Raw genomic sequence first — 16,271 nt, forward strand, 5'->3', positions numbered from 1 at the left:
AATAAATAAAGACAAGTAATTTGAAAATAGTGATTTATTAGTTTTCACTTGCTCAGCCTTTTTTGGTAAGCCTTATAAATAAAGACATTAGAAGCATTAATGCAAGAGGGACACGCTACATCACGTTATGTGAGAAACAAAAGTAATTCACCGTTTTATGATCTTGTGTTCAACTGTTTCCAGCGGTAATGCAAAACAATGTCAATCCTTAACACACTGATATAGAAATGAAATATGAAAGACTGTAATATCAACAATTGAATTACAAGAGGGTGAGATCTAGTCATGTCTAAACTTTTTTTTATTTTATTTAAATAGCTAAATATATTAACTCTGCACATTAAAACTTATTTTATATGTAAGTCTTGCCTGTTGTACTGTTGCATAATTTCACTTTCATAATTGAGTATCAGGTTTGGCAGGCTAAAAGCGGTGACACTCATATATGCAAGTTTACTAAATAATTTCTATATAGCTATTGGGTATTGAGTCATTTTTCTAAAAAATAAAAAAAGTTACATTACAATTTAAGTCATGCAGTTTTGGGTCACACGATTTTTCACAGTACGATTAGGTATTGAAAAAAAACTAACAGTAGTTTGTTCTGTACTTGTCCATCTACTCTCTTTGTCTCTTTCCTTTTATAAAGGATAAACTGAATCCAAAAAAAAAAAAAAAAAGTTTTAAAATATTTTTGGCCAGGCTGCCCCAAATCCTCCCTATAAACAGTTATTATACTAGCTTAATTATCAAAATGTCTTTCAACAGTCATACTTCATTAAAATAATGTAGATAAACTGCTTTGTGGGCGATCTGTAGCTTGATGAAATACTATTCTGCACTACAAAAGACATGTACTTCTCACTTCATACACTGAGACCTTGAGATTTGAGCTTCCTCTCGCTTTCATTTTGGTTTTCTCATTGTCTTAGCAATGACTCCACATGCACGTTTTATGATGAATGAAGAAGCTTACTGTGTTTACCCCAGCAGGACGTGAGGACATGCCCTGGATCAACATCCTCGTTCCTGTCAGTGAATCAGCGTTTAGGGCAGGAGTCTCAAACTCAATTTCAAGTTCCTGCAACTCTATTTAACACTTTTGAATTAGCGAATCAGAATTGCTTGAGAAATACAAGCAGGTGTGCTGGAGCAGGGTTTACACCCTTTCAAACAATTATGCAAAATTGACATTATTATTCGACAGTATTTAAATGTTGTTTTGAAGCTTATAGCTGAATGACAACATGTATTTAAAAAAATCCAGACAGTCTCTCTGATGCAGTAGTTAAGTTCATTTGGGTTTCTTCAGGAAATTGAGAGTAGTGGGGCGTCTCTGGTGGATTTCCTTTTCCTTCATCCAATCAAAAGAGCATCACGGAACCTTTTAAAAGCTGCTGGTGTGACCAAATCCACTGAAAATACACTATGGGGCAGAAGTTTGGAATAACAGATATTTTTAAACCTTTTTTTTTTTTTTTAGGAAGTCTCTTGCTCATCAATGCTGCATTTATTTGATCAAAACTACTGTAAACAGTAATATTGTGAAATATTATTACAATTGCAAATCACAGTTTTCTATTGTTATACATTTTAAAATGTAATATGATCAAAGCTGTATTTTCAGCATAATTACTACATACAGTCTTCAGTGTCATGATTCTTCAGAAATCAGTCTAATATGCTGATTTGCTGCTCAAGAAGCATTTATTTTTATTATCAATGTTGAGTTTTTGTTGCTTTTATAACAATTTTTTTTTTAACAATACACTGCCATTCAAAAATGTAAGGTACAATTTAAAAAATATATATAATTTTTTTTCTAGAAATGATACGTTAAATTGATCAAAAGTGACTGTAAAGACATTTATAATGCTATAAAATATTTCTATTTCAAATAAATGTATCACAGTTTCCACAAAAATATTAAGCAGCAAAAACATGATAATAATAAGAACCATTAATAACAATTGAGCACCAATAATAACTAAGCAGCAAATTAGCATATTAGTCTGATTTCTGAAGGATCGTGTGACACTGAAGACTGGAGTAATGAAGCTGAAAATTCAGCTTTGCATCACAAAAAAAAAAAATAGCATTCTACAATATATTCAAACAGAAAACAGTTATTTAGAATTGTAATAATATTTCATTGTTCATGATTCTAAACTGTTGACTAGTACCTATTACCTGTTTATGTAACTATGAGGCATCATAAATAATATCTCCACATTTATCATCTGCATTATTTTTTCATATAAGAAAACTGGGCCATGCAGGAGATGGGAGAATGGCACGCTCAATAATAATAATAAAATCAAATAAAACTGAAAAAATAATAATAATAAAACTACATAAGTGAGAAGCATGTAAAGCCTGTGTATAAAAGACAAAAAGTTTGTTTTCTACGAACGGTCAGTCACTGAAGCTCTCAGCTTTGATCGGTGGCTGTGATGTCAGGAAACAGTTCAAGCTGGTCCTACTGGTCGACATGAATTTGGAATATAAAAATAGTGCAGGTGAATTTTGAAAAGCAGTGTGCTGGCAGCTGTCTGTTCATCCTAGTCAGAATACTGATATCCATCCATCTCTGAGTCCTGGCCGTTGTTGATGAGCTCATTAGGGCTGGAGCAGTACTTGCTGTCGTACACCTGACGCGGCAGACCGTACACTGTCATGCCGGTCTGGGACGCCACTTTATTGGTGCCCATCTGCAGCGAGACGGTAGAGGTGTCACACATCTCCATGTCCAGCTTCTTATCGAAGATCTGGCGCTTGGTGCCGGGGGCCGTCATGCCGGACTGCGGAGGAGGAAAAGGGAAAGAAATAAGCAACATCTCGGGTCATTTATGAACATTACTAGGAATTTTAAAACACTAAGAGCGTGAAATTATGAAACCGTTTTGAGTACCTGACTGGCTCCTTTGTTGGTGCCCATCTGCAGGCTGATTGTTGATTGGTCCAGAGGATTCTCCATACCAGTCTTTGGGTCATAGAGGTGACGCCGTGTGCCGTAAGATGTCATGCCCTTTTGACTGGCAAACTTATTGGTGCCCATCTGAAAATGCAAATGATGAAGATGTTATAGATAAAGAATGCCTTGTGAAACAAAAATTAAATTATATAACATACACTACTGTTAAACTATGGGTCAGTGGTTTGGGTTGCATTTATTTGATCAAAAATACAGTAAAAACAGTAATATTGTAAAATATTATTACAATTTCAAATAACTGTGTTATATTTGAATAGGTATTAAAATGTAATTTATTCCTGTGGTCAAAGCTGAATTTTCAGCATCATTACTCCAGTCTTCAGTGTCACATGATCCTTCAGAAATCATTCTAATATGCTGATTTGCTGCTCAAGAAACAGTTATTTTTATTATCAATACTGAAAAAGGTTTTCACTGCTTAATATTTTTGTGGTACCTTTTTTTCAGGATTTTTGTGGTACTTTTTTCAGGATTTTTGTGGTACTTTTTTCAGGATTTTTGATGAACAGAAAGTTAAAAAGAACAGCATTTATTTGATTTTAATTTTTTTGTAACATTATAAATGTCTTTACTGTCACTTTTAATCAATTTAATGTATCTTTGCTGAATAAGAAGTATTAAAAACTTTTGAAATGTAGTGTATAATTTAAAAAACAATGTATAAAATATAATATAACACTATATAATATATACATAAAAATACAATGTAAATATAAAAATAAGACATAAATGCTTATGTAAAATAATATTAACATGCTAATATATAATTAAAATCACAGTAACAGGCATTATTTACTTTTTTTCAATGAACAAGGCTTTAATTAAAGCCTTTTTTCATTTATTTTTTATATACAAAGAAAAAAAGTTTAGTACTAATGAACAACTACTGACCTGCAGACCAATAATATTGCGTCCCTCCTTAAGTTTCTCAGGAGCAAATTTGCGTTGTTGTTTCTCTGCATATTTCACTCCAACGTCGCATTTTGAATGGAAGCCTTTAGATTTTGCCTGCATTTCAAAATAATGACAAATAAATAAAAGTAAATAATAAAGGAACCAGACATTTTCCATTTAAGACGTGGAAGTATAGGACGTTATTATTTCATATAAAAAACAAACATGTGCAAATAACTTCTTATACGTTGAACACACAAAGAGAAAAGAGATTCCTTTTTTGGTGTTTGCTTGATTGTTGGTTTGTGGAAAAACGACTGATCATCCAACTCAAATACCACATGTTTTGATGTTAATCTCTCTGCTAACAGTTAAACACTCCCACACGAATCTCCTTACTATGAACTTTTGAAATAAAAAGTAAGAATATCACAGAAGTTCTTAGTCTTCAGTCTGGACTTAGTCCTTATCATTTCTGTATTAAAATGAATAATGTGACTCACCATCCCAGCCAGTGTAATAAGTGAGCACTGGACCTGAGTGTGGTTGACATTCTCAAACAGGTCGTTGGCCTCAAATATATCATGTGGCTTCAGTCCATACTCTTGAATGGCTCGGACGAAATTACCAATATTTTCCAGCTGCAAAAAACAAGGCCAAACCAAGAATAAAGTGACGTGCTCTGTGATTTGTCAGAATTCTGAAAGTACAACTGATTCCAAAAGCACCAGAAACCCTGTTTATATTTGGAACAGAAGATCAGCGCTTATTAAATTGTTTGAATGATACAAGCATTCAAAAAAATACCTGAAATAGGTTGCCGATTTCTGTCTCATCCCAAAATAAGGCCTTCGAAATGTTTTACTACTTCTAAACACTTTCACTCACACATCTAAACAATGGGCTGAACTTCCTTCTACATATGGCCGTGAACTTCTTCTAAAAGTTTAACGTGAGTATAAATACTGAAGACAGGAAACATTTCCTTCGATTTCCCATGTAAATCAGATTTTACGGTGTCGGCGCCTCCTGCTGGACCCAAACTGGAACAGCCAAACCCCAGATAAACATGAGAATGTGATATTCTTGCTCACCTGATGCCAGTTTTGAGGAGAGTTGTTGATCTTTCTTATAGAACCGGGCTGAAGGGTGTTGATAAGCCTGTGCATAAACAATAAACATGAAGAAATGAGTGATTGATAGCATCCTTTGAATAATCTGTTATATTGAGGCCTTTGAACGTCATAGCTGTTGAATAAATGAGGCAATCGCTCACTCGCAGAGTACAACTCCGTCTTTCAGGCCCTCCATGAAGTTCTCGGGAAGTTTGCGGCCTGTGACCTCATTGATCCACATTCTTAGCTCCTCTTCCTTTTGTGGGTCATATTTGTGGGCCAGCTGGAGGTCAAAGGTCAAAACATTACTACACACGTCTGCCTTGCGGAATGTATATACTCTACAATACTTTTTAAAAAGAATTATTACACATACAGCTTTTAAATGAATTAATTGCACGATAACAGTCAAATAAAATAAACACTTTTAAAAATATAAATACACTTTTACTCACACATACACACTACGGTTTGGGGTCACTAAGACTTTTTAATGTTTTTGAAATAAGTGCCTTATGCCCAACAAGGCTGAATTTATTTGAAAACAAGAGAGAGAGAAAAAAACAGGAAAAAAACTGTGATATTAAAAAAATATGATTATAATTTAAAATAACTTTTAAATTCAAATATATATTTTAAAATGTAATTTACTCCTGTGAATTTTCAGCATCAGTCTTCAGTGTCACATGATCCTTCAGAAATTAGTCTAATATGCTAATTTGATGCTCAAAAATCATTTCCGATTATTATCAGTGTTTTGCTGCTTAATATTTTGCATGTTTTCTGAAGTATTAACCTCTTTCAAAAGAAAAAATCTTAGTGACTCCAAACTTTTGAATGGTAGCTTATACAGTATAAATTTTTAAATAATCTCAATGTTGATTAAAAAAAGATGAATGACAAGACATTCATATTTGCTCCTCATCCAAAACATTTTCTTGATGAAAATGACCATTTTCTAGCATGTTTCTTCCAAATAACCTCCATAACTTATTTATAATGTTTCTCTTTGTCTCAGTTCATCAGATGGATTTTTAAAAATAAAACATTATGTTCTGTGGCTGCCTGAACTGTAAAGGAAAAGAAGAAGTGGAGTATAAAATATAAGGTTGGGAATGCTGCATGCAAAAACTTGAATTGTCTCCTTCATTGTATTGCAGTGTTGGCAAAATATTTACTCTCAACAGCAACGCAATAGATCTCAGTCTTTCACTCCTGAAGTATTTCTAATAAAGGAAGAACAAGACAGAAAAAAAGGAAGAGAGAGAGAGAGAGCGAGAAAGAGATCTGAGAGAGCTGTTTCTCCCAAGTTTGGTGCGCTGGTGTGGAAGCCAAACAAACGCTGTAACTTTAAATCAGTGTTATTGTTGGCCTTTTCTCTCTTTCTGTCTTCCATGTCACTTCTCCACCCACAGCTGTGTGTCTCATCCGATCAGCCCTCCATTCTGATTTTTAGCTCCTCACTATCGTTTCTTCTCGCTCCTGTCTGCTCGTGTGAAGTGACGTACTTAGCACATGCTAAATGTGTCCGATAAAAGAACGCCAAGACCGATAGCACTCATAACCTTCCAAGGAATTCTGCTCAGAGCTTGATTTATTGTTTTTCTCTCATTCTGGACATCTGGAACAGACCTCAGTCTAACTCTATAGAGGCCAGGCCAAGATGGATTTTTTTTTAAAGCAGGAATTCTGTCACAGACTGCCTGGATAACATTCCTTTATACCCTTGGTTATACTAGAAATACCTGCATGTTGTACATTGACATTTATTTTTAGCAGTTACATTGTATATGATTCCTAACTCCTAAAAATAAAGAATCTGTGGTTCCATGAAGAACCTTTAACATCCATGGAATCTCTTTGTTATACAAATGGTTCTTTATAGAGTTCTTTAGATTATTAAAATATTCTTCACACTAAGAAAATTTAAAATGTTTCTTTTAAGAACTGTTCACTGAGAAGTTCTTTTGGGAACCCAACATGGCTCTTCTATGGCATTACTGCAAAAATTCTCTTATGGAAGCTTTATTTTTAAGAGGGTAAGAAGTCTTTCATTGGTGCACAATGAAGGATAAAAAGACAAAGATTAATGTAATTCTCTGACCTCATTTAAAATGTTCTTCACACTAAGAAAAAAAAATGGTTCTGTTGATTGAAAGGCTTTTGGGAACCCAAAATGGTTCTTCTATTGAATTGCTACGAAACTTTTTTTTAAAACCTTTTGGAAGTTTTATTTTTAAGAGTGTAAAGAATTTTTTCCCTTATAAAGAACCTTTTATGTAATAGAATGGCTTACAAGGATGTTAAAGGTTCTTCGTCATGGGACAACAGGTTTTTTTTATTTGATGTTTTTAAGTTATTTTTCTGAATGTTCTCTGAAAGTTCAAATCAAAACATTAAGCTTTTTTTTTTAAATTAAAGACAACATTAAGGGGAATGTTAAATTTTATTATTTTGCAGACATCGTATGAATGTAACTTTTGAACTTTCTCTAAACCATTTTAGAAAAATGTTCCATAAACAATGTGTAAATAATGTTTTTGTGTTAACATTTTAAGAACATTATAGAAGACCAGATAACTTTGAATTAATGTTACAGGAAAAATGTTTGTTCGTAACATTGAGAGAACCTTGGCAAAAACACTTCTGCGAACGTTCCCTGTTGGCTGGAATAAAGATGATCTTGCAGCATCGGGATGGGATGTCCAACAATGCTCCTCCTTATTCTAAACTGTTTACAACATGCTCCTCTTCTCAGATATTGTGAGTGAACACAACTCTTCCTTATATGGGGACTGAAAACCACATACCTAGCGCTCAGGAAGACACTCCTGACATAATACCAATGACACGCAAGATCCACAGCGTGACACCTGAAATTGTGCAGCAGGACTTCTGGTAATCCAGAGAATACAGATATGTGTGGTGCTCAGGAAGCAGGATTTCAATGACAGCTCAAGGCAAAAAGCCCAAATTTGACTATGATTTAAAAGATCTAAGACTATGACGGGAGTAAATGTAGCAGAAGTTTGATGGAGAAATCAATAGAATTATGTCAAGGACAAAAGCTATGACTGAGGGATAACACCACAAGCAAAGCTATCAAACAGGCTTTTTGCCATTTAATAGATGCAACTTTATCAAAACAATGTGCAAATTTGACTAAAATCAACTAAATATCAATTTGCACCTTCATTCACGACACTTCATAATTAATGAGTGCTGCTAGGTGTCAAGAACTACAATATTTGATAAAGTTCTGGTAAGTTAGTAAAGTTTAGCCAGAAGCTGAGGCGAGTTTATGGTTATCCATCCATAATTTCATCTGTGTTATGGACGTCACTACCTATCGCACTTTACTTTTGCACGTTATTGACGAAATTTATTTAATTTAACGTTACCACTCGACCGTCTCCGGTGTGAAAATATTATAAAGTGTTTTCTCATCGCGGTGCGAATTATAGCCTGCGTCTCTAGCACAGTTAGCTAAACATTCACATTTTTAAGGCGTTAAAAACAAAACAGTTATCATATTTGTACAATATAAACCTTTAATAAAGTGAAAATAACCGTACATGTTTTGAGGATTTACCGTCTGATAATAATCCAAACAGAAAGTGGTCTAGCTGTGAAGTGTTGCTATGGAAACTTACTTCTGTTATTAGCGCACGAACTAAATTGTACTCTTATTTATTATTATTATTATTATTTTGGCTAGTGAAATTCTGTTTACAGAATTACAGATAACACTTTTGCCCTTCTAGCCCTTTTGTTTTGCTTACTTTGGTGCAGACTTTAATTAGTTGGTTTGGATCCCCATAACTCTCCCATAATTCACACCCTGTTGTTGACATATTTGAAATGATGTCGACACTTTAAAAAAAAATTATACTAATTCCTGGTATAGGCTATATTACGGAATAACCCGTACCGTGGACGCGTTAACTTCAGTAGCGCACGTGCTGCCCGCGCATCTTTGACAGCTGTCAATCAAGGCAGAAGCCTACCTTACTCTTGACCTCCGCAGACAGTCCAAAAGCAGGTCCGCTCTTGAATTGCGTTGTCATTGCGCTTTTCAACAGACTCAGACGCGAGGATGGCGATATAACGTTAGATCTGGAACCTCCAGTCCAACTGTCCGATCATGTGGGAAGGTTTGGGCCACATCTTCTTTTCCACAATCTTTTTTAAACTCTTCCCATCTGTGCGTGCGCGGAGCGAGCGCTGATTGGCTGGGGCCGACGTCCAACTGCGACGTAACGCCGCTCTGTTGCAATGATGTCACCGGCATGGCATTAGACGCGTCCCATGTCACTTTTTCCACTTTGAAGTGAATTAGGGATGCCTCTGATTTGTCTCGTTCAGGGAATCTCAGCTGGTTTTGTTTTAGATTTTACAGTGGGCATCAAGTCCAAATATGTCCAAAAATACACTTGAAAATGATTCATATTGTCATTAACTAATTATTCATTCATTCCTGTGATTTGTTTATTTATTCATCTATGTATCTGTCCATTCATCCATCCATCCCTGAAAGTAATTAATATTTCCATCACATTTCAAAGTGTGCATTGAGTTTGAAATAGAGATTTGTCATTTTGATGGAGATTGTATTTTAAACATTTTGGAATAAAATTAGCTTATTTGACTCGATATGTCTAATTCCATTCTAGTATTTTATGTGTTCTAAATACATAAACTAAATATTTAATATTTCCACAGTTAGTGCATAATTTGACTAAACTACAGTTTGGCAAAATTGTTCACATGGGACTGTCATTTAAAAAAAAAAAAAATTCAAGTCAGAAAAGTCAGAAAGGTCTCTCTCTCTCTCTTTAAGAGTTCAAGTTCATTTTAGAGCTAACAAATGTAGAATTTTATTTATTTATATATTTATTTTACATAGGACAGCACATACTTACAGGTGCATCTCTATAAATTAGAATATTGTGGAAAAGTTAAATAAATTCAGTGCACACAGACTGAGGTAGTTTAAGTCTTTGGTTCTTTTAATTGTGATGATTTTGGCTGAAATTTAACAAAACCCCACCAATTCACTCAAATCTCAACAAATTAGAATACTTCATAAGACCAGTAAAAAAAACATTTTTAGTGAATTGTTGGCCTTCTGGAAAGTATGTTCATTTACTGTATATGTACTCAATACTTGGTAGGGGCTCCTTTTGCTTTAATTACTGCCTCAATTTGGTGTGGCATGGAGGTGATCAGTTTGTGGCACTGCTGAGGTGGTACGGAAGCCCAGGTTTCTTTGACAGTGGCCTTCAGCTCATCTGCATTTTTTGGTCTCGTTTCTCATTTTCCTCTTGACAATACCCCATAGATTCTCTATGGGGTCCAGGTCTGGTGAGTTTGCTGCCAGTCAAGCACACCAACACCATGGTCATTTAACCAACTTTTGGTGCTTTTGGCAGTGTGGGCAGGTGCCAAATCCTGCTGGAAAATGAAATCAGCATCTTTAAAAAGCTGGTCAGCAGAAGGAAGCATGAAGTGCTCCAACATTTCTTGGTAAATGGGTACAGTGACTTTGGTTTTCAAAAAACACAATGGACCAACACCAGCAGATGACATTGCACCCCAAATCATCACAGACTGTGGAAACTTAACACTGGACTTCAAGCAACTTGGGCTATGAGCTTCTCCACCCTTCCTCCAGACTCTAGGACCTTGATTTCCAAATGAAATACAAAACTTGCTCTCATCTGAAAAGAGGACTTTGGACCACTGGGCAACAGTCCAGTTCTTCTTCTCCTTAGCCCAGGTAAGACGCCTCTGACGTTGTCTGTGGTTCAGGAGTGGCTTAACAAGAGGAATGTGACAACTGTAGCCAAATTCCTTGACACGTCTGTGTGTGGTGGCTCTTGATGCCTTGACCCCAGCCTCAGTCCATTCCTTGTGAAGTTCACCCAAATTCTTGAATCGATTTTGCTTGACAATCCTCATAAGGCTGCAGTTCTCTCGGTTGGTTGTGCATCTTTTTCTTCCACACTTTTTCCTTCCACTCAACTTTCTGTTAACATGCTTGGATACAGCACTCTGTGAACAGCCAGCTTCTTTGGCAATGAATGTTTGTGGCTTACCCTCCTTGTGAAGGGTGTCAATGATTGTCTTCTGGACAACTGTCAGATCAGCAGTCTTCCCCATGATTGTGTAGCCTAGTGAACCAAACTGAGAGACCATTTTGAAGGCTCAGGAAACCTTTGCAGGTGTTTTGAGTTGATTAGCTGATTGGCATGTCACCATATTCTAATTTGTTGAGAGAGTGAATTGGTGGGTTTTTGTTAAATGTGAGCCAAAATCATCACAATTAAAAGAACCAAAGACTTAAACTACTTCAGTCTGTGTGCATTGAATGTATTTATTGAGATGCACCTGTAGTAGGACAAGAAACAAAAAGACAACACCATAGAAATGGATCTGACTAACGAAGAGTAGGGAAGAAAGAAGATAAAAGGATTAAGAATAAAATTAAAATTAAAAAGAAAAAGATGGTGAAGATTTAGGGAGAATTGAAAGAAGAGGGAAACTCAGCAATTTATTAGTGTCTCTGTGTTATGCCTTGATGCAGATGAGCTGATTTTCCTTTTCATTCCACTGTGTTATTCTGATACAGATGACAAGCCGTAGGAATGTGGGGCCAGGAGCGTGTCGTCCAGTCAGAGACATACGCTGGTAAACCTCCTGATCCTTCAGCGGACTATGATGTCATCATGAGATCGCACATAGGAATGAAACTAAGACAGAATGATGTCATGAGTCCAATTAAATAAGTGATTTTTGACACTTAATAGAATCTGTTTTAATGTTATTTGATCACACACTCATTCAGTTATCTTGATGGTGTTTCAATAATAGGCTAGTTTGGATGTACACCTTTATACTAGTGCAGCATGAGAGGGAATATTTGACAGATACTCTAAGTGCTGAATCAAAACCACAGAAGCACAGCCTTGGATCTAGAATGGTTCATAACAAATCGCAGTAAAAATGTCACATAAAGCAGTGGTTATGAAAGTGCTGATATGAAAGGACAGGGTCTGAATGATTACATTTGCTAAATGCTAACATTTACACAGGTGCCCTTTATCCAGCACTGTAATCCACAGCTTATCTGACCGCAGACTCACAAACTCCTGCAAACATTAAGAAATATGGCTAATTAAGATTAGTGAAAGTGCTGAAATGAAAGATCAGTGTGAAGTTTAATTAAACTGGTTAAAATATAGATTAAAATAAAGGAGACAATGATCTTTAGTCGTGATAACTAAAATCATTACCATAAGAAATAGATATTGTTTTGTCAGATACAAAAAATATAGAAATGCATTTAAAAATATATCTACACTGTAAAAAGTGATAGTTGACTTAACTTAATAAAATTAAGGAAACCTGTTACCTTAAAATTATTAAGTAAATAATAATTAAAAAAAAAAAGTTAAGTGAACTTGATAATTCACTTAACTTATTTTTATTAATTACCATTTACTTAAAAATGTTAAGGCAACGGGTTTCCTTAATTTTATTAAGTTAAGTCAACTATCACTTTTACAGTGTATAATAAAATCTATCTATCTATCTATCTATCTATCTATCTATCTATCTATCTATCTATCTATCTATCTATCTATCTATCTATCTATCTATCTATCTATCTATCTATCTATCTATCTATCTATCTATCTATCTATCTATCCATCCATCCATCCATCCATCTATCTATCTATCTATTTATCTATCTATCTATCTAGAAATCCATCCATCATCTATAATAAAGTCCATCCATCTATAGTAAAATCCATTCTTCCTTCCATAATAATATAAATGTTAATAGAAATAGAGGTAAAAAAAAAAAGAAAAAAAAAAGAGAAACATTTTACTAAATACAAAATGTATAAACAAAAAGAAAATATTTTTGTAAATTTCCATGCCTGACATGGTTGGGTTTATTGATGATTTGATTATGTTTGATTTATGTCATTATTGAAACATATTAAAACAATTTTTTCCAGATGTACTTCTCAAAAAATGGCATTTTATCCCCAAAACTGCATTTCCACCAAGGGACAGTCTGGAGTATGGATGGATGATGTCATTTGTCAGTCATCATGGTTAAAGAGTGTAACACACCTCTAAAAGCGGCTCTGTGATGCTCACATACAGTAGCCGAGTCCCAGTCAGGGAGTCAGTCGGAGTGCAGCCTGATCCAACGTTCTTGTAAACATTCTAGGGGTTGAAAAAGAGCAGGGGAGGAATTCGGATGCTTTATTTGGTCATGACTGAGGCAGACTATCACACTGCTATGAGGGTCAAGACGAAGAGGTGCTCATGCTGCACAGCTCTGACATTCACAACCTCATGAGAGGACTTCACATTCAGCTGGATTTCACTAAGCACACGATAGATGAGTCCAAAACACTTCCATCTCTATATATCTGAATACATGATTTTGTAATGCTGGTGTCATTTAACTATACGTATCCCTTTTTAGATTCTCTGGAGATCTGTTCTGTGTTAACGGGTTGTTTTTGTCACCCTTCATCCATAATAACTTACCCAACGAGGATGTCAATGTGAGGTGTGAATCGGTCACTGCTCTGTCAAACAAATTCAGCAAAGATAAGCAAATAAAAGACACAAACAAAAAAAGTTCATGCAAGTGGGTTGTGAAGGTGTTCTGGTGGTTACCAAGGTGTCGGAAGGTAGTTGCTAGAGAGTTGCTAAAATGTTCTGGTGTTTACTGAAGCATTGCTAGCTGTGTTGGTATGTCATCAGATTTCCTACGAAACTGGGCTTGAAATTGAGTTGTTTTTTTAGTCCACGTGTTGAAATTTTGAGTAGCAATTGGACTGGTTTTCTTACAAAGACCTGGCAACCCTGATTGCTAGTTCCTAAGATGTTCTAAATGGTTGCCTGGCTCCTAGTAGAGGGTTGCTAAAGTGTTCATGTGGTTTCTAAGGCATTTATAGCCAGTTGCTAACTTGTTCTGAATAGTTGCTTTGGAGTTGCTAGAGGTTTGCGAAGGTGTTCTGGTGGTTACTAAAATGTTGCTAGACAGTTGCTAGAGGTTTGCGAAGCTGATGGTTACTAAGGTGTTGCTAGGCAGTTGCTAGAGTTTTTTGCGAAGCTGGTGGTTACTAAGGCATTGCTAGGCGGTTGCTAGAGGGTTTCTGAAGTGTTCTGGTGGTTACTAAGGCGTTGCTAGGCAATTTCTAGAGGGTTTCTAAAGTATTCTGGTGGTTAGTAAGGTGTTGCTAGGCAGTTGCTAGAGGGTTTCTAAAGTGTTCTGGTGGTTACTAAGTGTTTCTAGGCAGCTGATAGAGGTTTGCGAAAGTGTTCTGGTGGTTACTAAGGTGTTGCTAGAGGATTTCTAAAGTGTTCTGGAGGTTACTAAGATGTTGTTAGGCAGTTGCTAGAGGTTTGCGAAGCTGATGGTTACTAAGGTGTTGCTAAGCAGTTGCTAGAGTTTTTTTTGCGAAGCTGGTGGTTACTAAGGCATTGCTAGGCAGTTGCTAGAGGGTTTCTAAAGTGTTCTGGTGGTTACTAAGGCGTTGCTAGGCAGTTGCTAGAGGGTTTCTAAAGTGTTCTGGTGGTTACTAAGGCACCAGGTTTCTAGGCAGTTGATAGAGGTTTGTGAAGGTGTTCTGGTGGTTACTAAGGTGTTGCTAGAGGGATTCTAAAGTGTTCTGGAGGTTACTAAGATGTTGTTAGGCAGTTGCTAGAGGTTTGCGAAGCTGGTGGTTACTAAAGCATTGCTAGGAAGTGGCTAAGATGTTCTAAACGGTTGCTTGGCAGTGTTGCCAAGATGTTCTGGGTATTTTCTACATGGCTTTACAATGAACTGTACATTTAGTGGATATCTTGAAAGGACTTACTGAAACTGTGATTTTTGCTTAGAGATTTTGAAAAAAGAAAAAAAAAAACTCTAACACAAGGTGGAGAAAAAAACAGTTACTCCAGAAGGAAAAGCTGACAATACTGATTGTAAAAAGACAAACAGCTGCAGTTTTATGTGAATGAGCATTTGGCACTCATCAGCATCAGACGCAGAGATGGTTGTATATGTGTTTGTTTATGGGCTCACATGAGCCAGAGAAAAGTCAAGAAGGATGGAGAAACTGTGAGAAAAACAGAAAAGTTACAGCAGCTTCTGAAAGCTCCAGTTCCAGAGATTTCCCTGCCCTCCCTGCTTCCCTCGCTCCTTTCTAGGATGGGTCTGTCTGCCTATTTATGGTCGATGGCTCATTCAACCTACAAAGCTTAGAGGAATTCAGTAGGAGATCTAACAGCCACGGGCAGGTTTTCTGCACACAGTAGTCATCCGTATCCTGAACCCACCAACCAAAATGTACCAACGACTATTATAAACAAGCAAAAGCCATCGTAAATCTACTTTATGTTCTGTACGGGATTGATTAGAAAAGACAATAAGACCCTCAAACAACTTTAATGCCTCGTAAACATAACTATATAAAGATCATAGAGCGTCTGGAATGCAAATCTACGTCTGGGAACAACTTCAAGATGAATATCTGAGCGCAGTTCACTTTGCTTTATAAGTGGCGTATGAACCTAATCTGTGCCGTGCATTGGATTTAATGTCAGAGCAGACATTTGAAATTTGAAGTATTTTAGTTTAGTTTGCATATACAGTAAATGTATGCTGTACACGCTCATGAAGTCATGAAAACCATCTCTGGCAGGTAACAGCAAAGTGAAAACTTACATGCTTGAGCTCGGTGTGAGGCATACAAACTGTCAGACAGCAGTACTGCAGATGTATGATATGTAGTATTGTGTGTGTGTGAGGGTACCAGGGGAGATTTCAGTGAGCCTCAGATGCACTGTGACCATGTTTGGTAAAAGTTATCCACACACACACAGTCGCTCTGACCCAACCCATTGACCATGAGTACATGCAGTAGAGCTGGATTCAATCAGAGCCAGACTACAGGCTCAAAGATCTCTCATTCTCTAGCTTTAATATTCTTAGTGATCCTCTTTGGCTTTCTTTACCTCCACTTTTTTTCTGTCCTGTTTATTACGTAAGCTCTGAGCTGAAGCAGAACTACCTGACGCCATTTTCAACAGGTAGAACTGAAGACAGACAGACAGACAGACACACACACACATAGATAGATATTCATTTTACAGTACTTCTTAAACATGAGGATGTCCGGCTGCCACTGAACCACGATAAATCTTCACTATGCATGAAGAACTGGCAAACAACTGCCATTTGACAACGGTTC

General features: G+C 36.2%; 1 protein-coding gene across 1 annotated transcript; it reads right to left on the reverse strand.

Annotated features, from left to right (window-relative positions):
- Window positions 1-16: 16 nt before the first annotated feature.
- cnn1b (calponin 1, basic, smooth muscle, b) lies at window positions 17-9,186 on the reverse strand. Its single transcript, XM_058770159.1, has 7 exons — window positions 9,012-9,186; window positions 5,166-5,287; window positions 4,984-5,050; window positions 4,393-4,530; window positions 3,887-4,003; window positions 2,912-3,058; window positions 17-2,801 (listed from the first exon to the last, which is right to left on the reverse strand). Exons 1-7 carry the CDS (start codon window positions 9,069-9,071, stop codon window positions 2,562-2,564), a joined length of 891 nt encoding a protein of 296 aa, XP_058626142.1. The 5' UTR covers window positions 9,072-9,186; the 3' UTR covers window positions 17-2,561.
- Window positions 9,187-16,271: the final 7,085 nt, after the last annotated feature.

Source organism: Onychostoma macrolepis, chromosome 03 (genome assembly GCF_012432095.1).
Source record: "Onychostoma macrolepis isolate SWU-2019 chromosome 03, ASM1243209v1, whole genome shotgun sequence".
In the NCBI taxonomy this organism is placed as follows: Eukaryota; Metazoa; Chordata; class Actinopteri; order Cypriniformes; family Cyprinidae; genus Onychostoma; species Onychostoma macrolepis.

Bases quoted from the DNA above. Each gene is read 5' to 3' on its own strand.
- cnn1b (XM_058770159.1), bottom strand. From the start codon at position 9,071: ATGACAACGCAATTCAAGAGCGGACCTGCTTTTGGACTGTCTGCGGAG. The intron at 4,531-4,983 runs GTGAGCAAGAAT...TGTTTTTTGCAG, and splicing joins CTCCTCAAAACTGGCATCAG to CTGGAAAATATTGGTAATTT. The intron at 3,059-3,886 runs GTCAGTAGTTGT...TTGCATTTTCAG, and splicing joins GCAATATTATTGGTCTGCAG to ATGGGCACCAATAAGTTTGC.